This window comes from Saccopteryx leptura, chromosome 9 (assembly GCF_036850995.1).
Source record: "Saccopteryx leptura isolate mSacLep1 chromosome 9, mSacLep1_pri_phased_curated, whole genome shotgun sequence".
Taxonomy (NCBI): Eukaryota; Metazoa; Chordata; class Mammalia; order Chiroptera; family Emballonuridae; genus Saccopteryx; species Saccopteryx leptura.
This window is the reverse complement of record NC_089511.1, coordinates 41,549,886-41,577,286: the sequence shown is the minus strand read 5'-3', so window position 1 is coordinate 41,577,286 and position 27,401 is coordinate 41,549,886. Positions and strand designations below refer to the sequence as shown.

The window sequence follows — 27,401 nt, the reverse complement described above, 5'->3', positions numbered from 1 at the left end:
GTTTGATTCCCGGCCAGGGCACACAGGAGAAGCGCCCATCTGCTTCTCCACCCTTCCCCCTCTCCTTCCTCTCTGTTTCTCTTTTCCCCTCCCGCAGCCAAGGCTCCACTGGAGCAAAGTTTGCCTGGGCGCTGAGGATAGCTCTGTGGCCTCTGCCTCAGGCACTAGAATGGCTCTGATTGCGGCAGAGCGACGCCCCAGATGGGCAGAGCATCGCCCCCTGGTGGGCGTGCTGGGTGGATCCTGGTCGGGCACATGTGGGAGTCTGACTGCCTCCCCGTTTCCAACTTCAGAAAAATATAAAAAAAAAAAAAAAAGAAAGAAAAGAAAAGAAATTATACCAAGCATATATTCTGATCATAAAGCCTTGAAACTAGAATTCAACTACAAAAAATAGGTAAACAAACCCACAAAAATGTGGAAACTAAACAACATACTTTTAAAAAATGAGTGGGTCAAAGAAGAAATAATCGCAGAGATCAAAAGATACATACAGACAAATGAAAATAACAATACGACATATCAGAATCTCTGGGATGCAGCAAAAGCAGTAATAAGGGAAGTTCATATCACTACAGGCCTATATGAACAAACAAGAGAGAGCCCAAGTAAACCACTTAACTTCACATCTTAAGGAACTAGAAAAAGAAGAACAAAGACAACCCAAAACTAGCAAAAGAAAGGAAATAATAAAAATCAGAGCAGAAATAAACAAAATAGAAAACAGAAAAACTATAAAAAAATTAATAAAACAAGGAGCTGGTTCTTTGAAAAGATCAACAAAACTGACAAACCCTTGGCAAGACTCACCAAGGAAAAAAGAGAAAGGACTCATATAAACAAAATCCAAAATGAAAGAGGCAAAAATCACCACAGATATCACAGATATACAAAGAATTATTGTAGAATACTATGAAGAACTATATGCCACCAAATTTAACAATATAAAAGAAATGGGTAATTTCCTGGAATGATACAATCTTCCTAGACTGAGTCATGAAGAACCAGAAAGCTTAAACAGACCCATAAGCAGGGAGGAAATAGAAACAACTATTAAGATCCTCCCCCAAAATAAAAGTCCACGGCCAGAGGGCTATACTAGTGAATTCTATCAAATATTTAAAGAAGGCTTGGTTCCTATTCTACTCAGTCTTCCAAAAAATTGAAGAAGAAGCAATAATTCAAAACACATTTTATGAGGCCAACATAACCTTATACCAAAACTCGACAAGGACAACACAAAAAAAGAAAACTATAGACCAATATCTCTAATGAATACAGATGCTAAAATACTAAACAAAATACTAGCAAATTGAATACAACACATTAAAAAAATAATTCATCACGATCAAGTGGGATTCATCCCAGAATCACAAGGATGGTTCAACATACGTAAAATGGTTAACATAATACACTGTATCAACAAAACAAAGAACAAAAATCATATGATCCTATCAATAGATGCAGAAAAGGCATTCGATAAAATACAACACAATTTTATGTTTAAAACACTCAATAAAATGGGTATAGAAGGAAAATATCTCAACATAATAAAAACCATATATGATAAACCATCAGCTAACATCATATTAAATGGCATAAAACTGAGGACTTTGCCCTAAAATCAGGAACTAGACAAGGTTGCCCACTTTTTCCACTCTTATTCAACATAATGCTGAAAGTTCTAGCCAGAGCAATCAGACAAGAGAAAGAAATAAAAGGCATTCATATTGGGAAAGAAGAAGTTAATGTTTCACTTTTTGCAGATGATATGATCTTGTACATTGGAAACCCCAAAGACTCCACAAAAAGACTACTAGAGACAATAAACCAATACAGTAAGGTCGCAAGATACAAAATTAATATATAAAAGTCCATTGCCTTCCTATATGCCAACAATGAAACATCAGAAAATGAGCTAAAAAAAAAATCCCCTTCAAGGTTGCAACAAAAAGAATAAAATATCTAGGAATAAACATAACAAAGAATGTAAGGGACCTATATAATAAAAACTACAAAGCATTGTTAAGGGAAATCAAAAAAGATATAATGAATTGGAAAAATATTCATTGTTCTTCGATAGGAAGAATAAATATAGTCAAAATGACTATATTATCCAAAGCGATATACAAATTTAATGCAATTCCCATCAAAATTCCAATGTCTTTTTTTTTTCTTTTTTTTTCATTTTTCCGAAGCTGGAAACAGGGAGGCAGTCAGACAGACTCCCGCATGCACCCGACCGGGATCCACCCGGCATGCCCACCAGGGGGCGATGTTCTGCCCCTCTGGGGCGTCGCTCTGTTGCATCCAGAGCCATTCTAGCACCTGAGGCAGAGGCCACAGAGCCATCCTCAGCGCCCAGGCCATCTTTGCTCCAATGGAGCCTCGAATGCAGGAGGGGAAGAGAGAGACAGAGAGGAAGGAGAGGGGGAAGGGTGGAGAAGCAGATGGGCGCTTCTCCTGTGTGCCCTGGCCGGGAATCGAACCCGGGACTCCCGCACACCAGGCCGACGCTCTACCACTGAGCCAACCAGCCAGGGCCTCTTTTTTTTTTAAAGAAATGGAACAAAAATTCATCAAGTTTATATGGAACTATAAAAAACCCCAAATAGCCAGAGCAATCCTAAGGAAAAAGAATAAAGCTAGGGGTATTACAATACCTGGCTTCAAATTATATTATGGAGCCACGATAATCAAAACAGCATGGTATTGGCAGAAAAATAGACACTCATACCAATGGAACAAAATAGAAAGCCCAACAATAAAACCACATGTATATGGGCAAATAATTTTTGATACAGGTGCTAACAACACACAATGGAGAAAAGAAAACCTCTTCAACAAATGGTGCTGGGAAAACTGGAAAGCCACATGCAAAAGAATGAAATTTGACTATAGTTTGTCCCCTTGTACTAAAATTAATTCAAAATGGATCAAAGACCTAGATATAAGACCTGAAACAATAAATTACATAGAAGAAAACATAGGTACTAAACTCATGGACCTTAGTTACAAAGAGCACTTTATGAATTTGACTCCAAAGGCAAGGGAAGTGAAGGCAAAGATAAATGAATGGGACATCAGACTAAAAAGCTTTTGCACAGCAAAAGAAACTAACATCAAAACAAACAGACAGCCAACTAAATGGGAGATGATATTTTCAAACAACAGCACAGATAAGGGCCTAATATCCAAAATATACAAAGAACTCATAAAACTCAACCACAAACAAGCAAACAATCCAATAAAAAAATGGGAAGAGGACATGAACAGACACTTCTCCCAAGAAGAAATACAAATGGCCAACAGATACATGAAAAGATGCTCATCTTCATTAGCTATTAGAGAAATGCAAATCAAAACTACAATGAGGCCCTGGCCGGTTGGCTCAGTGGTAGAGTGTTGGCCTGGCGTGCAGGAGTCCCGGGTTCGATTCCTGGCCAGGGCACACAGGAGAAGCGCCCATCTGCTTCTCCACCCGTCCCCCCCTCCTTCCTCTCTGTCTCTCTCTTCCCTTCCCACAGCCAAGGCTCCATTGGAGCAAAGTTGGCCCGGGCGCTGAGGATGGCTCTATGGCCTCTGCCTTAGGCGCTGCAATGGCTCTGGTTGCAACAGAGCGACGCTCCTGATGGGCAGAGCATTGCCCCCTGGTGGGCATGCCGGGTGGATCCCAGTCGGGTGTATGCGGGAATCTGTCTGACTGCCTCCCTGTTTCCAACTTCAGAAAATACAAAAAAAAAAACTACAATGAGATACCACCTCACACCTGTTAGATTAGCTATAGTGTGTCCGTAAAGTCATGATGCACTTTTGACCGGTCACAGGAAAGCAACAAAAGACGACAGAAATGTGAAATCTGCACCAAATAAAATTAGGAAAACCCTCCCAGTTTCTGTAGAATGATGTGGCAGCGTGTGCGCATGCACAGATGATGATGTAACACCATGTATACAGCAGAGCAGCACACGGCCATGCCAGTCGAGATGTGGATGGTACACAGGAAAGTTCAGTGTGTTTTGTGGCTCGCTAAATTCTAATCCGTGACCAAAGTGCAACGTGAATATCGGCACGTTTATAACGAAGCACCACCACATAGGAATAACATTACTCGGTGGGATAAGCAGTTGAAGGAAACCAGCAGTTTGGTGGAGAAATCCCATTCTGGTAGGCCATCAGTCAGTGACAAGTCTGTAGAGGCTATACAGGATAGCTACCTAAGGAGCCCTAAAAAATCTGTGCGTGAGCCCACATCAAACTTCACTGAATAGGTATGAAACTGGGAGAGTTTTCCTTTTATTTGGTGCAGATTTCACATTTCTATCATCTTTTGTTGCTTTCCTGTGACCAGTCAAAAGTACACCATGACTTCACAGACACACTGTATTATCAACAAGACAGGTAATAACAAGTGTTGGAGAGGCTGTGGAGAAAAAGGAACCCGCATCCACTGTTGGTGGGTATGTAAAGTAGTACAACCACTATGGAAAAAAGTATGGTGGTTCCTCAAAAAATTAAAAATAGAACTACTATATGACCCAGCAATTCCTCTACTGTATATATACCCCCAAAACTCAAAAACACTGGTACATAAAGACATATGGAAACAACCAAAAAGCCCTTCAATAGAGGATTGAATAAAGAAGATGTAGTACATATATACTATGGAATACTACTGAGCCATAAGAAATGATGACATCGGATCATTTACAACAACATGGATGGACCTTGATAACATTATACTCAGTGAAATAAGTAAATCAGAAAAAACTAAGAACTATATGATTCCATACATAGGTGGGACATAAAAATGAGACTCAGGGACATGGAAAAGAGTATGGTGGTTATGGTGGGGGGGGGGGCACAAAGAAAACCAGATAGAAGGTGACGGAAGACTATATGACTTTGGGTGATGGGTATGCAACATAATCAAATGTCAAAATAACCGGGAGATGTTTTCTCTGAACCTATGTACCCTGATTGATTAATGTCACCCCATTAAAATTAATTAAAAGAAAAAAATGGGCAGAGAAATGAAATAGATATTTCTTCAAAGATGGCCAACAGATATATGAGAAGATGCTGAATGCCAGTAATCATGAAAGAATGTAAATTAAAACCACAATGAGATATCACCTCATACCTGTCAGAATGGCTATTAGGAAATCAACAAGTATCAATGAGGATGTGGAAGAATGGGAACCCTCATGTACTGAATGCAAATTGGTACAGCCACTGTGGAAACAGTATGGAAGTCCCTCAAAAAATTAACAAAATATCACCTTATGACCCAGCAATTTTACTCTTGGGAATATATACAAAGAAACCCAAAACACTACTTCAAAAAGTTATATGCCCTCCCATGTTCATTATGGCATTGCTTACAATTGCCAAGGTATGGAAGCAACCCAACTGTCTGTCAATAGACAAGTGCATAAAAAAGAAATGGTACAAATATACAATGAAATATAACTCGTCCATAAAAAAGAATGAAATCTTACAATTTGGGATGACATGAATAGAGATAGAGGGTATCATACTAAGTAAAATAATTCAGACAGAGAAAGATGAGTACCCCATAATTTCCCTTATATGTGGACTCTAAAGAATAAAATAAACAAACAGTACAAGAAAGGAAGCATAGAAGCAGAGAACAGACTGATGGTTGCCAGACTGTAGGGGATACAGGGGTGTTGAGCTCTGGGTGAGAAAGCTGAAGGGATTAAGAAATAAAGTAGTCATGGGGATGTAAAGTACCCCATAGGGAATACAGTCAATAAATTTTAAACTATGTAAGGTGCCAAGTAGGTACTTGACTTATCAGTGGGGATCACTTCACAATTATATAATTGTCTAAACATTATGCTGTACACTTGGGAGTACTATAAAATAGTATTTGTCAACTGTGATTGAAAAATAAAAAATTCTGGAAACAGAGGTGCTGGTTATACATTATTGCAACTGTATTTAATGACACTGAATTATACACTTAAAAGTGGTTAAAATGGTAGGTTTTTATTAAAATATTATGTATATTTTACCACAATTTTTAAAAAAAGTTAAACAGAAAAGTGTAATAAACACAAAGATTTGTGAGTCCTGGAGGGAGTGCTTAAAGGACTGGAAAAGGAGCAAAGGTGTTAAGTGGAAAGACAACTGACTGCTATGAAAGAGGCACCCAAGTAAAGATGGACATCATGGTGATGAAGGAATCTGTGGTAGAAGGAATAAGATTCAACACTAGCCTGACCAGGCAGCGGTACAGTGGATACAGCATCGGACTGGGACGCGCAGGACCCAGGTTCAAAACCCCAAGGTCGCCAGCTTGAGCAAGGGGTCACTCAGTCTGCTGTAGCCCACCAGTCAAGGCACATATGAGAAAGCAATCAATGAACAACTAAGGTGCCGCAAGGAAGAATTGATACTTCTCATCTGTCTCCCTTCTTGTCTGTCTATCCCTATCTGTCCCCCTCTCTGTCTCTCTCTGTCAAAAAAAAAAAAAAAAGATTCAACATGAAATGGTTGTGCAGTGGAAGAGAAACATCTAACTCAAGTTAGCTGTATTAGCAGGTGGGCTGGGGCCATATGTAGATTGGGAAAAAACCCTCAAAAAGATAGGACAGGGAGGAGTTGATGAAGTAAATCTTGGACATGTACCTGAATTATCTGTAGAACGATGCAGCGGGTTGGTGATATCTATTTGGAGATTGGATATGGTTTTGACACCCAGAATGGCAGTTTACAATTAAAATTATTTGAGCATCATTAGAATAATTGTGGCAAGCTGTAAATAGGAACAGAAAACTGTAAAGAGAAGAGAACCAATACAGAATCTGGACAACACTAGTATTTTCGAGGTTCACGTATATTGAATGTTCGGAAAGAAAACATGAGAAATATCTTTGAAACCAAGAGCAGAATATTTCAAGAGTTATGATACTAGCTCAGTAGGTGACTGAAACAAATACATAAACTTCTCCTGCATCTGCATATAAAATTAGAAGAAATTTAAAAACAGAAGTTAATCTGTAACACTATTAGCATATTGAGGGAGTGATACTGGTAGGCCACAGATTCGTAGGAATTGTTAGCAGCCATTAGCAAAACTGAAGTATAATACAGGAACAATATTGAAGACTCAGTTTTGTGTATAATCTGTCAAGCACAGCTGTATTCTCAAAGTTTCAAAATAGGATTTCTTGTCACTTAATAATGGCCATCTGTCAATTCCATCTTCATCTTGACTGTTTTTATCTATACAAGACAGTCTCATTTAATTTGAGGAAATGTATATTTGTCTCAGCATTGCTTCCAGGAGACTGAGAAAGATGATGAATGATATACCCATTTAAAGTGTAAACATTAGTTAAAATTAAAAGAAGAAGGAACACGTGTAGAAGATAAAGGCTTATCTGGACAATATGGGAAGAAACGGGGACCACCTCTCTGAAGGGAAAGATAGGCAGAAGGATTTAATACAAGAAAAGCAAAGGCTCAAATGTCCTTAAAAAAAAAGAAAAGACTACTTCAGAAGGGAGAGAGAAACCATCACCTCACCTGAGCCATGGTTTTGAGATTTGCAAGAGATGACCAGTCTTCCTCTGGAATCCTCTTTGGAAAGGGGTGGTACCTAAGAAGGCAAAGCCAAGATGAAAAGATGTCACACAAATGCCTTATAGCTCTTATGACTATTAAAATTGCCTGTTTCCCTTGTTTTTATCCTTGTCCACTCAGTGCATCCCACCTAAATAAACGGGGGAGGGGGGGAGTAAGCTAGACAAATCTTATTTTATCCTCATAGCAAGAGATACGGGTTCTTAGGGTAACAAGTTAAATTTTGGGAAAGCTCTCCTCCCCTCTAACACCATCTTTTCATGCCTAAGCAGCCTACTGCTATGAACTACTTCTATGATGCTCTCCCTTAAGGCTCTACCATTTACACTGTCATCAGTAATATATGAGAATCCCTGTCACCCGATGAAAACCGCTGATATGAATTTCTTGATGCTTGCATATCTAATAGGTATAACTTGTGTTTCTAGTTTTTATTTTTCTTATTATGAGGAGAGAAGATAAGATTTTTTCATAAGTTTAAAAACCATCTTTAATTCTTGTCTGTGAAGGGTCATAAATTCTTTCGCCTTCTATTAGGTTATTTTTTTCTAGACTGGTATTAGATCTTTTTTAAAGGAAGGAAATTAATCCTGTATTACTTAAAATAATATTTTAAACTTTCTCATTTGACTGGATTTTTTTCCTCCTATGTAAAAATAGCTGGAAAAAAAAGACTTTGGGCTGTTTGCTTTAGTACCAACAGGTATTCAATAACCTGTATTTCCTCCACTAGTTCTGGACTTTATACTTAGTTCCACTGATGTGTTCATTTTAATTGCCAAGATCATTCTGCAGTTATAGTTTTAAAACACATTTTAGTATCAGGTAAGGCTACTTCCCCCTTCATTACTTTTCTCTCACAGAATTTCTAGATTGTTCACTTTCTCCTAAGAACTTTAGAAAGTTCAAAATTTTTAATGAAATTTTGTTTTTCATTGGTTGATTCTTTTATGTGCCCTGACTGTGGATTGAACCCACAACCTTGGTGCATCAGGAGGATGCTCTAACCAACTGAGCTACCCGGGCAGGGCTATTATTGAAATTTTAATGGAACTGCATGAAATGTTTAAGAGTTTGGACACTGTATCATGCTGTCTTAAATATTTGAACATCTCATATAATACTTTGTATCTCATATTTGTGATGGCCACTTTCTCTTATATAGATATATACATACATATCTATATATATCAGTTATCTGTAGAGATGAGTATATATGTGAGTATATGTGTGTGTGTGTGTGTGTGGTATATATATATATACACAAGTACCTATACAGATATAAATATGCATATACATATATAAATATACATATACACACAGCCACACCCACACATCTGTGCCTTGCTAATTTTTTTTCCAGCAAACCTCTGAGTTTTCTAATTGTTGTCATTGTTCATTTTTAATAGGATGGTAACTCAGAAAGCTTTCTGCCTCAGTCTCAGCAGATGTCCCAAAGATGGTGAATGAAACAAGCTTCTGAATATCACTCATTCTAAAATAAAGTCTTGTAAAGCAGCTGACTATAAAGTTTTTGCTACCATAAATTTAAATCCTACTTCAAGAGGTTGGAGAGGCTGAGAGAAGGGAGTGTCTGTATAAGGCAGTAAATCATTTTTTAGAACATAGTTTTCCAGGAAGAAGAAAAGTGGGTGCTTCTCCCTTCCTTATAATATACAGGGGACCTTCACACACTGATTCTACTGGAACCAAAGTGATGAGAGAATCTGTGGGAAAACTGTACATGTTTCAGGATTTGGAAGGGCAAAGTGACTATGTAGCTAATTCTCACCTGAGTTCTAGAAGGGGAACCCATGGATGGAGCCTGTCTGAGATGGCTTGGATGCTTCTGTCCAAAAGCAGTGACTGGAGAGATAAGACCCACCAGAGCAGACGGGCCACTGCATATCCAGAGGAAGTACTGGGGAAGCAGCTGGAGAAGTGGCTGTGCCCATGAGAAGGAAAGTGTATCTGGAAGTAAAAGAGGACTTACACTAAATTATAATGGTACCAGTCATGTTAGCCTCTTCCCTTTTCCAGATCCCAATCTATTCTAGCTGTAGGCTACCCATCCGAGAGAGAGAGTAAAGAAGAGACAAAATAACGGTTGAGGAATTAGAGAAGAAACTGTACGCTTCCAGCAGAAGGATGTGAAATAAGCTTCTAAGTGCTTTTTGCTTTTAAAACAAGTTTGAGGCCTGACCTGTGGTGGTGCCAACCTGGAATGCTGAGGTTGCTGGTTCAAAACCCTGGGCTTGCCTGGTCAAGGCACATACTGGAGTTGACGCTTCCTGTTCCTCCCCCTCTCCTCTCTCTCTCTTTTTCTCTAATCTCTCTCTCTCTAAAAATGAATAAATAAAATCTAAAAAAAATTTTTTTTAAAGTTTTAAGTATTGATTTTTACAATGAATATTTTATTTATTATAAGATGGGACTGATTTTGTGTTTAAAAAGGCTGTCCCAACAGCCTTTTTATTATCTTCAGAATGACTTAAGAAATTATTAAATTTGCCCAGGAATTCATCCAGCAACAACAGCAAAAAGTTAAAAAAAAATCTTAAATCCCTAACATATTGGATTAGTTGATAAGGGGTTTCCCAATAGACTATCTTACCATCTGAAAATTATTTTAATTTTATCTCAAGTTCTCTCTATTTTTAAAATCTCTATTTATTTTACTTGTCTAATTGCCACAGAGTCAAATTCTACAGGTATAAAAAATAACCAATATTCGAATAATGTAAACAATACATATTTAACTAGTCATACATCCAATGCTCAAGCGCTCCATCTCAGTTACACAATGAGCCGTTCATAGTTGCCGCCACCTGTGCACACAAAATACTTTAAAAATTAGACATATGTACAGTTATAGCACCCACCACACAATCACAATCCCACAGGCACACGTCATGCATAATCTCACGGACTGCATAAGAATATGTTTTCATAAAGTAGCAAAATTTCATTCACAACCCCCTTACTGGCGCCTTTCCAAAGTCGCAAAGAGTCTCAAACAAAAATCGAATCGAACCTATTTTAAAAATTAGACACACGCAGAGAGAGAACCTATCACCTTCACAAACACTCGGTGCCACAACGTCACACGTCGTAACAGCGTGCCCACACAAGGACAGGCACAAAAAAGCTGCACTAAACCTCCCTAAACGTAACGCCCCTGTGTGCCAGGCCGCGTTCCCAGAGCTTGGGTTACCTCACAGCGGGGAAGAGAATCAGACGAAATTCCTGCCCACGAAGCTCAGACCCGCCTCCGGCTTCCAGTTCCCTCTCCGCTCTCTCCAGCCGGGACCCTCGCCGGGCCCCGCTCCCTGTTCCCTCCTCGGCGTTCCCGGCCTTGGCTCCCGGCTTCTTCCTCTCCTAGGTTCTCGCTTTCTCTAGGTCTCTCGCTTTCCTCCCGGCCTTCTGATCGTAGGTTCCCTCTTCCTTTCTCACTTCCCACAGCCCAGGTCCCGGTCGCCCTCCTCAGCACTATCCCCGGGTCCCGCCATCACCTGGCTCCCGCTCGCTCGCTGCACAGCCTCACCTCTGGTCCCTGGCCGACCGCCTGCGCCTGCGTACTCCGCGCCGGCTGTACCGCCCAAGAGTCTCCGCGGCTGGGTCGCCGCAGCCGAGGCTGTACATCCGGCCTTTCCGGCTTTGAACTACATTTCCCACTGCCCCCGAGATGCTGTGGAGAAGAGCTTTGATCTTGGTTCATTTCTGGTTCCCCTGCAAAAGTCGTCAAACCCTCGCATTTCTAGTGGTAACCGAGGAGTCCGGGCCCGGCAGGCGCTCCCGGTGAGGTAGCCCGCGGCACCTAGGGCGCAGTCAGGGTTGAGGACTCCGGAGCGCAGGCCTGTGTGCGCGGGTTGAAATGAGTGTAAGCATTTGTGACTATGACAAGTAGGGTGTGTGTGGTGATGAGGCCGGGAAGAGTGTGTGATTGTGCTTGTGTGTCTGTGCCCTGGATGCCGAACTTTTTGAATGACCGTGGTTAGCTGTCATGTAGTGTATGGGGTCGGGTGGGATTTGAGACCACCCATCATAAGACAGTGCGACGAGAAAGACTTTTACTCAGTGATCGGTTAGTAGTTTGGTTGTGTCACTGGAGTGGAGCTTCATATCTGCACTTCTGGTCTTAACAGTTGGGACTGAGAGTTTCTGTTGCAGATCTCCCTGAGAGTATGTCTGTCCCTGAAAATAAGGATGCCTGTGTTAACCAGAGTTAACCTGTACTGAAACCAGGCCTGAGCTGCCTTAGTCATGGCACCCCCAACCTCCAGTTCCCAGCATCCTGCTTAACACAGTGTCAATGGAGTGAGTGTCCCTGGCCAACGGGCCAATTTTAGGGCCAGTTTTAGGTTCTCTCCTTTGTTAAGATTTCTATTCCGGGGTTCCTGCTGCTTCCTTTTCTTCTGCTTCTCTCAGAATAATGAGGTAATTAATGCTTTTTGTTTTAAGCCACAAACTTTTGGGGTGGTTACACAACAATCGGTAACTGAAATAGGTGTTTAACTCTAGAGTCTTTTTTCTATCACGTTTTATTTATATAATCATATTGGTCATCCTGTTTTGCAAAGTGAGTTCTCTACTGATATTGTATCTTATAAATATTTTATATCTTTCATTATTTTCTACAGTTCTGCATTTGTCTTAATATTCTATTCCATGGATATTTTGTAATTTATTTAACCAAAAACTTTCCTGAGCAACTTTCTCCATGTTGTCCAGCTCCAGTGTCTTTACCAAACTTTACATTCCCTTCTAGGACCGTATAGGGACATGGGTTCCAGTCATTTTAGGAGTCTATAGACTCCGGAGTGTGGCATTGACTTCTGTTGAGTTACCTCATCCCAGTCAGAGGTATTTGTTCAAAGCTGTGATATGCAGTGGTCCCCAACCCCTGGGCCGCAGACCAGTACCGGTCCATGGGCCATTTGGTACCGGTCCGCAGAGAAAGAATAAATAATTTACATTATTTCCGTTTTATTTATTTTTAAGTCTGATGTTTTATTTTTTAAAAATGACCAGATTCCCTCTGTTACATCCGTCTAAGACTCACTCTTGACACTTGTCTCGGTCACGTGATACATTTATCCATCGCACCCTAAAGGCTGGTCTGTGAAAATATTTTCTGACATTAAACCAGTCCGTGGCCCAAAAAAGGTTGAGGAACACTGTGATATAGGACCTAAATGCATTTATTTAATCAATTGTGTCTCCCTGATTACAATAGCTCTTTTCCCATTCCCAATTCAAAATTTGCATTCTGGAACCATTTTACTTTCTTCACTGTGACTCATTAGGGATTGTACCTCTTTATTTAAGGTTCTTAGTTAACTTTCTGAAAGGTTGGTTTAAGATTCCTAGAGGTGGAAATGGGCATCCCGATCCTTCACATTACTTTTTTTTTTTTTTTTTCTGAAGCTGGAAACAGGGAGAGACAGACAGACTCCCGCATGCGCCCGACCGGGATCCACCCGGCATGCCCACCAGGGGGCGACGCTCTGCCCACCAGGGGGCGATGCTCTGCCCCTCCGGGGCGTCGCTCTGCCGCGACCAGAGCCACTCTAGCGCCTGGGGCAGAGGCCAAGGAGCCATCCCCAGCGCCCGGGCCATCTTTGCTCCAATGGAGCCTCAGCTGCGGGAGGGGAAGAGAGAGACAGAGAGGAAGGAAAGGGGGAGGGGTAGAGAAGCAGATGGGTGCTTCTCCTATGTGCCCTGGCCTGGAATCGAACCCAGGACTTACTGCACGCCAGGCCGACACTCTACCACTGAGCCAACCGGCCAGGGCCTCACATTACTTTTTCAACTTCCTTTTCTACCTGAGGATCAAGGGAATGGTCTGAATTTCTGCATAGCCGCATCAGGCCTAAGTATCATTTCTCTTGCTATGTGCAGGGTTTATTAACTAATTAATTTCCAAAGCATATATTTCCTTGTTGGAACAATGGTTGGTGTATAGGTTGGTAACAAGAAGTCTGAGCCTAGGTAAGTAAGGGCTAACCAGTACAAGAGATCCATTGTGTATAAAATCTTAGGATTCAAAATTTAGGATCTTTACGGTAGTATTTGAGTCACTCATCTGAAAGGCTTCACATCTAGGAAGAAAGTTCAGGTCACTTTGGCTAGAATTCAAACTGCCACCACACCACACTCCATGTGGCATACACACATCTCCTATTATTTCTTCTGCCCTCAAAGAAGGAGAGATTAGCTCTGTTATTTTTTTCTGTTAAATTGGTAAAATCCTTAATTCAGAAATTTAGAGAATACAGAAAAGCTTAAAGATCACCTAGAAACAGCTTCTTTGTACATTTTTTTCCCAAATCTTTTCACCTGTTTCTCTGTGAACTGACACAGGGTTATATAGGCATATAGGATTTTCTCATTCAAAACAGAATCATACCACAATACTGTTTTATAATCCACCTCTTCATCTAACAAAATACATCAAACAAGTCTTCATGTCACCAAATTAGAAACCATATCATAATTTTTTGACTACATTTTTTCCTTGATGTGCTATCATTTATTTAAACATTTCCTTATTGTAAGGTATTTAAGTTTTTTCCAGCATTTCCCTCTTATTATACAGTGTTTTGCTGCATACTCCTTTTTGTGCACATGTATAATTATATCTTTTGGACAGAGTCTCAACAATATGGTTGAGAATGAGGCTTTCATAGTTTAAACCTGCTTATACATCTTTATCAATTGTTCTGCTTAAATTCTTACCAACAGCCTGACCTGTGGTGACGCAGTGGATAAAGCATCAACCTGGAATGCTGAGGTTGCTGGTTCAAAATCTTGGGCTTGCCGCGTCCAAGGTACATACAGGAAGCAACTATGAGTTACTCTTTCCCCTTCTCTCTCTCTCTCTCTCTCTCTCTTTCTCTTTCTCTCTCTATCTCTATACTCTCTCTAAAATTAATAAATAAAATCTTTAAAAAAGTTCTCACCAACATGCAAGATACTACAAGAGTGTCTATTCTACAATATTGGGTATCACCAATCTTTTGAATCTATCAGTCTAGTGGAGGTACGTTAATTTAAATGAATTGCTCATGTTCAGGTTTCACTAAATATAATAAAATATGGGCTTCTGTGGCAAAAACCAGGATAGAAAGAGAAGTGGTATTATAGTTCAAAAAATGTGAATTCAAAACATAGATCTGCCATTCTGTGAGTGTGTAATGTCTTTTGGGGGGCGCAGATTTTTTGTTTTTAAATATTTTTTAAAAATTTTATTGATTGATTTTAGAGAGAGAGGAAGGGAGAGGAAGAGAAGCATCCATCTGTTCCTGTATGTGCCCTAACTGAGGATCAAACCTACAACCTTTGTGCATGGGGATGATGCTCCAGCCAACTGAGTCATCTGGCAAGAGTTGAGCATGTGTAATTCCTTTGCCTTCATTTTTAATAAGACTGTTGTACAATATATAGCACAGATCTTAAAATCACTGCTCGATGATTTGTTTTATAAACCCATGCTACAATCATTTGATAAAAACTTTTCAACATACCAAAGTCTCCCTCATGTCTATTCCATTTAATTATACCTCAGAGTTAACTATTATTTTGACCTCTATCACAGTAGATTAGTTTTGTCTGGTTTTGAACTTTTTATAAATGGAATCCCAGTGATATGTACTTTGGTGTGTGTCCTCTTTTATTCAACATTGTACCTATGAGTCATCCATATTGTTGTACTTAGCAGTAATTGCAATTTAACATATATTTTACTTTGAATATACCAGACTTTATCCATTTTCCTGTTGATGGTTTATTTTGGTTGTTTCCAGTTTTTTACCATTGTGAGAAAAGCTGCTGTGAACATTTTTGTACCAGTATTTTGGTGAATATATGAAATTGAATTGCTGGGTTAGAAAGTACACATATATTTAGCTTTAACAGATATTGCAAAATAGTATTTGAAAGTGATTTTTGCAACTTATACTCCCACCTACAATGTATGAGAATTCCAGTTGTTCTACATCATTGAGATTATTATTGTCTTTTGAATTTAAACCATTCTAGGGGGCATGTAGTGGTACATTTAGATTTAATTTGCATTCCACTCATGACCAATGATGCTGCAAACATTTTTTTTTTTTTTACAGAGACAGAGAGAGTCAAAGAGAGGGATAGATAGGGCCATCAGACAGGAACGGAGAGAGATGAGAAGCATCAGTTATCAGTTTTTCCTTGCGACACCTTAGTTGTTCATTGATTGCTTTCTCACATGTGCCTTGACCATGGGCCTTCAGCAGACCGAGTAACCCCTTGCTTGAGCCAGCAACCTTGGGTACAAGCTGGTGAGCTTTGCTCAAACCAGATGAGCTCGCGCTCAAGCTGGCGACCTCAAGGACTCAAACCTGGGTCTTCTGCATCCCAGTTCGATGCTCTATCCACTGCGCCACTGCGTGGTCAGGCAAACATTAATTCTTATGGACAGTGGAATAATTTCTTTAGCCACGAGCTAGAATGAACAAAATTGAAATAAGTGACATTTCACAATAAAAAGTAAGTGCATAGCTTCCCATACAACCCAGTAACTGCAGTCTTGGCCATTTATCCCACAGAATTGCAAACTTATATTTACACAAATGCCTATAGATAATGTTCATAGTAGCTTTATTTGTAATAGTCCCAACAGCTGGAAATAACTCAAATGTCCTTGAACAGGTAACTGGTTAAACAAGGTAGGGTATATCTATACCATGGAAAAGCTCTTAGCAATAAAAAGGAATGAACCACTGAGACACAACAACTTACATGGACCTCAAGGGAATTATGCTGACCGAGAAAGCAAATCTCATAGTTACAAACTGCATGATTCCATTTATATAATGTTCTTAAAATGACAAAAATATAGAGATAGAGAATGAATTAGAGGCTTCCAGGGGCTAGGGGAGAGGAGGTGGTATGGCTATAAAAGGGAAGCACAAGGGATCCTTGTAAATCATGTGAATCATGATGGAGATGATCACATGACTCTACACATGTGATACAATTGCACAGAACTAAATATATACAGACATACAAACAGGTGCATGTAAAACTGGCAAAATGTGAATAAGGTCTGTGGAGTGTATCAATATCAATGTCTTAGGTCATGACATTGTAATACAGCTTTACAAGAGGTTATTGAAGGAAACTGGATGGTGATATGGGAATCTATATTATTTCTTTAAATGGTATAAAAATCTATAACGACCTCAAAATAAAAAAGTTAAAATATAACCATACAGGGGGGAAAGTGGTTTTGCATTTGGAAAAAAAAAATTTTATACCACAAGAATAAACTCCAAATAGATCAGGGATATAAACATAAAAAATGATACCAAATAGGTCCTAGAGGAAGTCATGGGTGAATTCCCGTTTAACCTCAGTATAAGAAAGAACTTTCTATGACTCAGAGAACAGATGAAAGAAAAGAAAATATAAAACTAAAAAAGTCAAAGATTTGACTACATTAAAAATATAAAGTTGGAAGACAACTTACAAATTGAAAGAAAATATTTTTTTTTGAGAGAGAGAGAGACAGGGAGAAAGATGAGAAGCATCAACCCATAGTGGCATCACTTTAGTTGTTCATTGATTGCTTCTCATACATGTCTTTACCGAGGACTCCAGCTCAGCCAGTGACCCCTTGCTCAAGCCAGTGACCTTGGGCTCAAGCCAGTGACCATGGGATCTTGTGGATGATCCCACACTTAAGCCAGCAACCCTGTGCTCCAGCTGGTAAGCCTGCATTCAAACCGGTGACCTTGGGGTTTTGAATCTGGGACCTCAGTGTCCCAGGTTGACACTCTACTGCACCACCATGAGTTAGGCCAAATTAGGAGAAAATACAGTCATCCCTCACCATATCACAGTTCACTTTTCTCGGTCTCACTGTATCGCAGATTTTAAGTTGTATATATCTAATTTATTTTTATTGATTTTAATTTATTGTGTTTACATAGATTCAAGTGTCCTGCTGAATATATCTCCCTCCACACCCGTGTTCCCCTTGATACCCCTTTTGCCCTCTCCCCCTAACACCTTCCCTCCTTCCCTCTAGGATTTGCTGTCCTGCTCTCTATAATGCTGTGTTATGTATTCATAATATCACTTAATTTCTTTTCCTTCTCTGATCCCATCCTCTCATCCCTTTTCCCTCTGACTGCTTTCCCTCTGGTCCCTTTGATCCTGCCTCTGCCTCTAATCTGTTCCTCAGTTCTCATTAATTAGATTCCTCAAATGAGTGAGGTCATAAAATTTTTTTTTTCTACCTGGCTTATTTCACGTAGCATAATAGTCTCCAGGTCCATCCATGTTGTTGCGAAAGGTAAGATTTCTTTCTTTTTCATGGCCATGTAGTATTCCATTGTGTTTATGTACCACTACTTTTTAATCCACTCATCCCCTGACAGACACTTGGGCTGTTTCCAGATCTTGGCTATTGTAAGCAATGCTGCAGTAAACATGGGACTCATGTCTTCTTTTGAATCAGTGATTTGGTATTCTTAGGATATATTCCTAAAAGTGAGATAGCTGGGTCAAAAGGCAGTTGCATTTTTAATTTTTTGAAGAATCTCTATACTGTTTTCCATAGTGGCTGCACCAGTCTGCATTCCCACCAGCACTGCAGGAGGGTTCCCTTTTCTCCACATCCTCGACAGCACTTATTCTGTGTTGTTTTGTTAATGAGCGCCATTCTGACAGGTGTGAGGTGGTATCTCATTGTGGTATTTTTTTCTTTTTCTTTATTAATTTTAATGGGGTGACATTGATAAATCAGGGTACATATGTTCAGAAAAAACATCTCTAGGTTATTTTGATATTTGATTATGCTGCATTCCCATCACCCAAAGTCCAATTGTCTTCATTGTGGTTTTAATTTGCATTTCTCTAATAATTAGTTTCATTGAACATTTTTTCATATGCTTATTGCCATCTGTATGTCCTCTTTGGAGAAGTGTCTATACATTTCGTTTGCCTATTTTTTGATTGGCTTGTTTATCTTCCAGGTGTTGAGTATTAAAAGTTCTTTATAAATTTTTGTCATTAACCCCTTAGCAGACGTATTGTCGAATATGTTCTCCCATTGTGTGGTTTGTCTTTTTATTTTGTTTATATTGTCTTTAGCTGTGCAAAAGCTTTTTAGTTTGATATAGTCCCATTTATTCATCCTGTCCCTTATTTCACTTGCCTGTGGAGATAAAGCAGCAAATATATTACTGCAAGAGATGTCGGAGAGCTTACTGCCTATGTTACCTTCTAAGATGATTATGGTTTCATGACTTACATTTAAATCTTTTATCGATTTTGAGTTTATTTTTGTGAATGGTGTAAGTTGGTGGTCTAGTTTCATTTTTTTGCAAGTACCTGTCCAGTTTTCCCAACATCATTTGTTAAAAAGACTATCTTTACTATATTGTATGCCCTTACCTCCTTTGTCAAATATCAATTATCCATATAGATATGGGTTTATTTCTGGGTTCTCTGTTCTTTTTTTTTTTTTTTTTTTTTTAATTTTATTTATTCATTTTAGAGAGGAGAGAGAAAGGGAGAGAGAGAGACAGAGAGGGAGAGAGAGAGAAGAGAGAGACAGAGAGAGAAGGTGGGGAGGAGCTGGAAGCATCAACTCCCATATGTGCCTTGAACAGGCAAGCCCAGGGTTTCGAACCGGCAACCTCAGCATTTCCAGGTTGACGCTTTATCCACTGCACCACCACAGGTCAGGCTGGGTTCTCTGTTCTTTTCCATTCATCTGTATGCCTGTTCTGATGCCAGTACCAAGCTAGGTTTTGTTTGTGTGTGTGTGTGTGTGTGTGTGTGTGTGTGTGTGTGTGTGTGTGTGTGTGACAGAGACAGAGAAAGTCAGAGAAAGGGACACAGACAAACAGACAGGAAGGGAGAGAGATGAGAAGCATCAATTCTTCATTGCAGCACCTTAGTTGTTCATTGATTGCTTTTTCATATGTGCCTGGTTTTGGAATCAGAATTATACACGCCTCATAAAAGGAGCTTGGAAGTTTTCTCTCCTCTTGAATTTTTTTAAATAGCTTGAGAAAGATAGGAGTTAGTTCTTCTTTGAATGTTTGGTAGAATTCACCTGTGAAGCCATCTGGCCCAGGGCTTTTGTTTGATGTAAGTTTTTTGATAACTATTTCGATCTCATTTGTTGTAATCAGTCTATTTAGGTTTTCTGATTCTTCCAGATTGATTTTAGAAAGATTACATTTTTCAAGGAATTTGTCCATTTCACCTAGGTTGTCAAATATTTTGGCATACAGTTCTTCATAGTATTTTTTTTTTTTTTTGTATTTTTCTGAAGCTGGAAACGGGGACAATCAGACAGACTCCCGCATGCGCCTGACCGGGATCCACCCGGCACACCCACCAGGGGCGATGCTCTGCCCACCAGGGGGTGATGCTCTGCCCCTCCAGGGCGTCGCTCTGCCACAACCAGAGCCACTCTAGCGCCTGGGGCAGAGGCCAAGGAGCCATTCCCAGTGCCCGGGCCATCTTTGCTCCAATGGAGCCTTGGCTGCAGGAGGGGAAGAGAGAGACAGAGAGGAAAGGGGGGGTGGTGGAGAAGCAAATGGGCGCTTCTCCTATGTGCCCTGGCCGGGAATCGAACCCGGGACCCCCGCACGCCAGGCCGACGCTCTACCGCTGAGCCAACCGGCCAGGGCGTATTTTTTTTTTTTAATTTATTTTATTTTATTTTTTTATTTTTCTGAAGTTGGAAACAGGGAGGCAATCAGACAGACTCCTGCATGCGCCCAACCGGGATCCACCCAGCATGCCCACCAGGGGGCGATGCTCTGCCCATCTGGGGCATTGCTCTGTTGCAACCAGAGCCATTCTAGCACCTGAGGCAGACAGAGGCCATAGAGCCATCCTCAGTGCCCGGGCCGACTTTGCTCCAATGGAGTCTTAGCTGTGGGAGGGGAAGAGAGAGACAGAGAGGAAGGAGAGGGGGAGGGGTGGAGAAGCAGATGGGTGCTTATCCTGTGTTCCCTGGCCAGAATCGAACCCGGGACTCCTGCACGCCAGGCTGACGCTCTAACACTGAGCCAACCGGCCAGGGCTCTTCATAGTATTTTCTTACAAATCTTTGCATGTATTTCTGCTGTGTCCGTTGTTACTTCTCCACCCTCATTTCTAATTTTATTTGAGTCCTTTCTCTTTTTTTCTTGGTGAGTCTGGGTAAGGGTTCATTGATCTTGTTTACTTTTTCAAAGAATCAGCTCTTGGTTTCATTGATCCTCTGTATTGTTTTTTTAGTCCCTATGTCATTTATTTCTGCTCTGATTTTTATTATTTCCTTTCTTCTACTTCCTCTAGGATTTACTTGTTCTTTTTCTAGTTCTTTTAGTTGCAGGATTGTTTTTTTGAGCTTTTTCTACCTTCTTAAGGTATGCCTATAATGGTATGAACTTCCCTCTTAGGACGGCTTTTGCTGTGTCTCACAGAGTTTGAGAGGTTGTATGCTCATTTTCACTTGTTTCAAGGAAATTTTTGATTTCTTCCTTGATCTCATTGTTGACCTATTCATTGTTTAATAACATGCTATTTAGTTTCCAGGTGTTTGAGTGTTTTTCAGTTTTCCTATTTTAATTGGTTTCTAGTTTCATGCCATTGTGGTCAGAGAAGATGCTTGATATGGTTTCAGTGTTCTTAAATTTGTTGAGACTTGTTTTATGCCCTACTATGTGGTCTATCCTAGAGACTGTACCATAAGCACTTGAAAAGAATGTATATTCCACTGCTTTAGGGTGGAAGGTTCTGAAGATATCTATTCAATCCAGTTGATCTAGTGTGTCTCTTAATTCTGCTGTTTCTTTGTTAATTTTCTTTCTTGAAGATCTATCCATTGATGTTAGTGGGGTATTGAAATCCCCTACTATTATAGTATTGCTGTTGATCTCTCCCTTTATGTCCACCAAAATCTGCTTTATATATTTAGGTGCTCCTATATTAGGTGCATAGATATTTATAATGGTTATCTCTTCCTGTTGGATTGCTCCCTTTATCATTATGTAGTGACCTTCTTTATCCCTTACTATAGTCTTTGTTTTAAAGTCTATTTTGTCAGATATAGGTATTGCTACCCTAGCTTTTTTTTTTTCATTTCCATTTGCATGAAATATTTTTTCCATCTTCTTACTTTCAGTCTATGTGTATCTTTTGTTTTGAGGTGCATCTCCTGTAGACAGCATATGTACAGGTCCTGTTTTCTTATCCAGGCAGCTACCCTATGTCTTTTGATTGGAGTATTTAATCCATTTACATTTAAAGTTATTATTGATATGTAATTATTGCCATTTTATTCTTTAAATCTACATTCCTCTTTTACTAGATTCCCCCCCCCCCCTTGTTCTGTTTACAACAGGCCCCTTAACATTTCTTGCAGCATTGGTTTGGTTGTAATGAATTCCTTGAGCTTTTTTTTTTTTTTTTGTCTGGGAAGATTTTTATTTCTCCTTCAATATTAAACAATAGCCTTGCTCAATAAAGAAGTCTTGGTTGTAGGCTCTTGTTCTGCATTATTTGAATATGTCTTGCCATTCCCTTCTGGCCGCAAGTGTTCCTATTGAGAAGTCAGATGTCATCCTTATGGAGGTTCTTTTGTAGGTGATTGACTGCTTTTCTCTTGCAGCTTTTAGTATTCTTTCTTTATCTCTTAGCTTTGGTATTTTAATTATGATGTGTCTTGGTGTAGGTCTCTTGGGTTCCTCTTTAATGGGATTTTCTGTGCTTCTTGAACTTGTGTGACATTTTCCTGCATCAATTTAGGGAAGTTTACAGATATGATTTCTTCAGTCAGGTTCTCTATCCCTTATTCTTCTCTTCTTCTTCAAGAACCCCTATGATATGGATGTTGTTTATCTTCATGTTGTCACAGAGCTCTCAGAGTTTCCTCAGACTTTTTGAGCCTTTTTTCTTTTTGCTGTTCCACTTCCGTGCTTTTGTTAATCTTTTCTTCTAAATTCCTGATTCAATCCTCTGCTTCATCCAGCCTGCTTTTAATTCCTTCTAGTGTAGTCTTCATTTCTGATATTATATTTGTCATTTCTGACTGGTTCTTTTTTTTATGATTTCAATGTCCTTTTTGATTTTTGTTATCTCTTTATTTAGGTGCTCATTATGTCCATCCATTGTTGCTCTAAGATCTTTGAGCATCCTAACACTCATTATTTTAAACTCTGCATCTGGTAATTTATTCCTATCTCATTCAGTTCTTTTTCTGGGGATTTCTCTTGTTGATTTGTTTGGATTGCATTTCTCTTCTCATTTTATCTGTGTATAGACTCCTCCTTTGGGTGTGTTGTGTAGCTAGCTGAGTCTAGGATTGGTATTGTGTGCCTCCAATTTTCAATTGTGTGGTTTCTAGGTCTTCTTGGGTTAGCATCAGCTGTTGTTTGTAATCTGCTGTGGGCTACTTATCTGCTATCACTGTTCTTTTTGCTATTTGTGTCGGCATTTTCTATGTCTTAGCTGGGTCAGGTGTGAGGAGCCTTTCCTTAAGCTACCACTCTTACAAGGGTTGTTAGGTCCTGAACTGATGCTCTCCATATCTGGCCACTGGATGTGCCTGCCCTTGACCTTCCTGGTTGGAGCCTGGCACAGATTAGTGGGGGTCACTGCCTATGATGGGCTCTTATCAACCTTTTTGGAGCTACAGGTGATCCAGATCTTGTGGCTGCATTTGCTGGGCCCACCCAGGTGCCATTGTAAATATCAGATGCACTCCTAGGCTAGCTTTTTTCTACTGTTGGCCTGGGGGAAATTCTTTTAAAAGTTCAAGTTCCCCTGAGATCTGCTTTCTGCTGCCTCTTATTGCTGGCTACTTGTTGGGCTCAGTACTGTAGTTCAGTGATTAGGTATAGTATTGGATGTGGCTTGCCCCTTAACCTCAGGTGTCATTCTATCCAGAATTCTTTTTTTTTTTTTCTTCTTTTTCAGCACTCAGAAGAGTATGGCCACAAGGGTCCAGTGGGTGTGGTCTGTCCGCCAGCCCACTGCTGCTGCTGCTGCTGCCGCTGCTTCAGGTATTTGGGCTCTGGCGCTGCCGGCACCAGCCTGCTTCCACAGCTGCTGTGTCTTCTGCCTCTGCGGCCCGCCTGCGCACGCCTGCGTGGACTGCCTCTGCGGTCGCTTTGGCCTCGGGCTTGAGCGTGTGCACTCGGGCCACAGTTGCAGCCTCCACAGCTTCCACCTCCGCAGGAGGACTAGCGCGTGCCCGCTCAGACTGCCTCCGAGGTCGCCCAGGCCTTAGCTGCCGGCAAAGGAAGGCTTGCACCGCAGGTGGGATTGTGTTTGAGCTCGGATCTCTGCAGCGGCCACTGCAACCTCCACCTCCTCAAGTGGGCCTTTGCATGCCTACTTGGACCGCCCCTGCAGTTGCCTTGACCTCAGGCTTGTACGTGCCTGCTCGGACTGCCTCCGAGGTTGACGGCCTCCACCACTGCTAGGGGCAGGCTCGTGCCACAGGCGGAATTCTGCATGAGCCCAGACCTATGCAGCGTCCACCCTGGCTTCCACCTCCACTGGCGGCCCGTGTGCCAGCTCGGACTGCCCTCGTGGTTGCTGCCATGACTGGGCTCAAGCCATGGGTGAGATTGTGCCCAAGCTCCGAGCTCCACAGCAGCTGCTTCAGCTTCCGCCTACACGGGAAGGCCCATGTGCACTTGCTTGGACCACCCTAACCCTTGCAGCTGTGCTCCCCTGCCCCCCCCCCAAGCACTCAACAGTGTGGAGGGTGTAGCACAGACCGCAGCACTCACTACCTGTGTCCCTAAGGTACTGCCTGCCTCTATGCGCCTCTTTATTCTGACTGGGGCAGGAGAGCCTCCAGTAGGCGGGGTAATTTCTTCCCTTTGCTGGTGTTGTTGCTCCCAGGAAAAATGTTCACTTTAAATTTGGGGAGTGTCTCGGTCCAGGTGTTAGGATGGCCATTCCTCAAAGTGTCTTCCCCTTTGCCTCTGAGACTACACTCTCCCCTGGCAACTCCAGTCATCCCAGTGCTCCCTGCTCCTGGAGCCCTGGGCAGGTGGCTGTGAGCGAGGCTGTGTGGTCCCTTTAAGACGGAGTCCGAGAGTTCTGTCTCCTCCCAATCAGTATCTAGTCTCTTTTCTCAGCCACATAGTCCATAAGCCCCTTCCAGGCTCCAAGGCTGTAGGCTGGGACTCCAGTTCTGGGGCTGAGAACCCAAAAGTCGCCCGGCAACCCTCCCCACTGCGAGAGTCCCTCCAGGCCGCCACTCGCTCCCGGTAGTGGGGAGGCCCTTTCCACGTCTCTACCTTTCCTACCAGTCTCACTGTGGCTTCTTTGATGACCCTTGGCTATAGAAACCTCTTAGTTAAGTCCAAAGTTGGTCTTTCAAGATGACTGTTCTCAAAATTAAGTTGTAACCCACTTTGGTTCTGGGATGTGGGAGTTGGAACATCCTCCTACTCCGTGGCCATCTTGTCTCCTCCCAGCAATGACATGTTTTATATCTGGGCTTTCAGCAAAAATTTAAGAAAACTGGCATTCAAGATGTACATCAGCAGTCTCGTCAACAAGCATCGACTTCTATGACCTGACCATAATCTACTGGAAAACTTTAGCCTTACTGTCAGCATGACCATTGTGAAAAACAGTACATTTGATCCCAGTTTGCCATTGTTTTTGAAGATCTGAATGCCATTCAGTGTTTTGTTATATACCGAGGTTCCTTGGCTGTCAGAACACAACAAAACACCTGTATTCAGTGGAATTTATGGACAGAACAACTGATTTTGGAACACCAATGACAGAAAAACTCTGATTTTGGACCAACAAAAATTTTTTCAAAAATTAAATCTTTTAGCAGAATTAACACACTGAACACCAACATCCCCACTGCTCATTTTGAAATACTTGAAGCAAAACTTACCAAAATCCAGCCACAGACTCATGCTGAAATGTGTACTTTTCTTGGTCAGTCTTTGAGGAGATTTGTGAATATTTCAAGAAAAAAGGGGGAATCCAGAACTGCTGATGCATTCTTGGTCTTGTTTTCAAAACCTGCCTGTGGTAGCCTTGGGGAAGAATATGTTCACACTTATGTTCAGTCCTCAATGGAAGAACTTTAAAAGGATTTTGTAGAACTCAGTCAGTTCAGCCAGAAACTTCCAGATCAATTTCAGAGAAATTTGGATGTAAAATTTCTAAAATGAGAAAACTTCATCCCATTCATTATTCCATTTTCCACTTACATTTAAAAGGGATTTTGTTGTTGTTTTTAGTTTTTACATCTAGAACTGCAACCTTGAATTAAGCTCCTCCTATCTTGCCATCTGAGCCACCAAGTTTAGGGAAGTATTCAGTTCCACAGGTAAGCTAACCAGGTTCATAAGTCTAATTTACTTCCAGAAAATGAGAAAGAAGAAACATATATGGATGCTTCATTTAGCTATTATTTAGGTATGTAATTGTTAACTAAAACTATAGCCAAATCTTTCATTGACTTTGTTCATGCACCAAAATTACCTAGTAGTCACCACACTGTTGCTCATTGACTCTGGAATCCAAATAGTCATAACTTTATTTTTATAATATAAATAGATACTAACAAGATTTCCCCCTTTCTTTTAATCTATAAGATTCAATTCAAAAGCTGTAACCATTTTCTAGTCGGGAATTTGAGAAGGCTTCAACAGAGCAGTTATTGCTTGGGGTCTGTCATGTGATTGCAATTGGATGCCAGGCATCTGAAGACGACTAGAGGCCCAAGTTGGCTCAGTAAGATAGTCACTGGGACCTTAGCTGAGGCTATTGACCTACAGATTCTAGCAGGGTGCCTACAGATTCTACCATTATAATCTCGGTGTGGTTGGAATTCTTTCATGTAAGTAGCATTTCCCAAAGTTAAAATCCTGATCTGTTCACCTTCAAATTTTCCTTTCTTTAATATGAATTGTTTGGTGGTGTATAAATAGATATAGCTAAATTTCTTCTTACAAGAATTTCATCTGAAGAGTGCCCATCTAACGTGAACTTCCTGCAGTTGTGTAAGATTTAAGCTATGGCTAACTTTTTCATATTCATGGTGGGTTTTTTTGTTTTTGTTTTTGTTTTTTGGTATTTTTCTGAAGCTAGAAACCGGGAGAGACAGTCAGACAGACTCCCGCATGCGCCCGACTGGGATCCACCCGGCACGCCCACCAGGGGGCGACGCTCTGCCCACCAGGGGGCGATTGCTCTGCCGCGACCAGAGCCACTCTAGCGCCTGGGGCACAGGCCAAGGAGCCATCCCCAGCGCCCGGGCCATCTTTGCTCCAATGGAGCCTCGGCTGCGGGAGGGGAAGAGAGAGAGAGAGAGGAAGGAGAGGGGAAGGGGTGGAGAAGCAAATGGGCGCTTCTCCTGTGTGCCCTGGCCGGGAATCGAACCAGGGACTTCTACACGCCAGGCCGACGCTCTAACACTGAACAAACCGGCCAGGGCCATATTCATCATTTTTATATAACCAGTAAGATACAGGCCATAGGCAAAAATTATCCCCTACACCCTTCATTTGATTCATAGGGTTTTTCTCCAGTTAGAATTCTCTAATGTTGAGCAAGGAAGATGCTAGGTACCTCCCTTTCTCTAGTATAACTCTGATTTCAAATAAGGCATTATTGTGGCTAAAGGTAATCTCACATTACATTTGTCTGATACTAAGATTTGGACTGTACAGGCCTAAGCTTTTGTATATGCATTATATTCCCAGTTTTCACAACATTCAGAGTTTCCCTCTACCATGAATTCTGTTTGAACC

General features: G+C 41.0%; 2 protein-coding genes and 1 non-coding gene across 6 annotated transcripts in view; 1 reads left to right on the top strand and 2 right to left on the bottom strand.

Moving 5' to 3' along the window:
• The window catches only part of ZNF567 (zinc finger protein 567), a 51,936-nt gene extending 40,724 nt beyond the window's left edge, over positions 1–11,212 (bottom strand). Inside the window, 3 exon segments of the mRNA XM_066348278.1 lie at positions 7,558–7,630; positions 9,407–9,585; positions 11,159–11,212. Coding sequence (XP_066204375.1) covers positions 7,558–7,566 — 9 coding nt within the window. The 5' untranslated portion in view covers positions 7,567–7,630; positions 9,407–9,585; positions 11,159–11,212.
• TRNAT-GGU (transfer RNA threonine (anticodon GGU)) lies at positions 2,469–2,544 on the bottom strand. The gene has a single exon. It is a non-coding gene; the product is annotated as a tRNA-Thr (tRNA).
• Positions 11,213–11,247: 35 nt separating the features above from the next.
• LOC136380508 (uncharacterized) lies at positions 11,248–26,740 on the top strand. 4 transcript variants are annotated; one of them, XR_010746961.1, is made up of 3 exons: positions 11,248–11,494; positions 14,359–14,444; positions 23,581–26,740. XR_010746961.1 is itself a non-coding variant. In XM_066348378.1 (3 exons), the coding sequence occupies exons 1-3, from the start codon at positions 11,300–11,302 to the stop codon at positions 24,087–24,089; spliced, it is 708 nt and encodes a 235-aa protein (XP_066204475.1). In that variant the 5' UTR covers positions 11,248–11,299; the 3' UTR covers positions 24,090–26,740. The 4 variants fall into 4 exon arrangements, 1 of the variants encoding a protein (XP_066204475.1); XR_010746962.1 differs by lacking the exon at positions 23,581–26,740 and adding an exon at positions 14,879–15,130 and having other exon boundaries at positions 11,248–11,412; XM_066348378.1 differs by having other exon boundaries at positions 11,248–11,412.
• The last annotated feature ends 661 nt before the right edge of the window (positions 26,741–27,401 follow it).

Coding starts and splice junctions, on each gene's coding strand:
- LOC136380508 (XM_066348378.1), top strand. CDS start 11,300: ATGCTGTGGAGAAGAGCTTTGATCTTGGTTCATTTCTGGTTCCCCTGC. Junction 11,413..14,358: donor GGGCCCGGCAGGCGCTCCCG/GTGAGGTAGCCC, acceptor TCTTACCAACAG/CCTGACCTGTGGTGACGCAG. Junction 14,445..23,580: donor TTGGGCTTGCCGCGTCCAAG/GTACATACAGGA, acceptor CTTCTTTTTCAG/CACTCAGAAGAGTATGGCCA.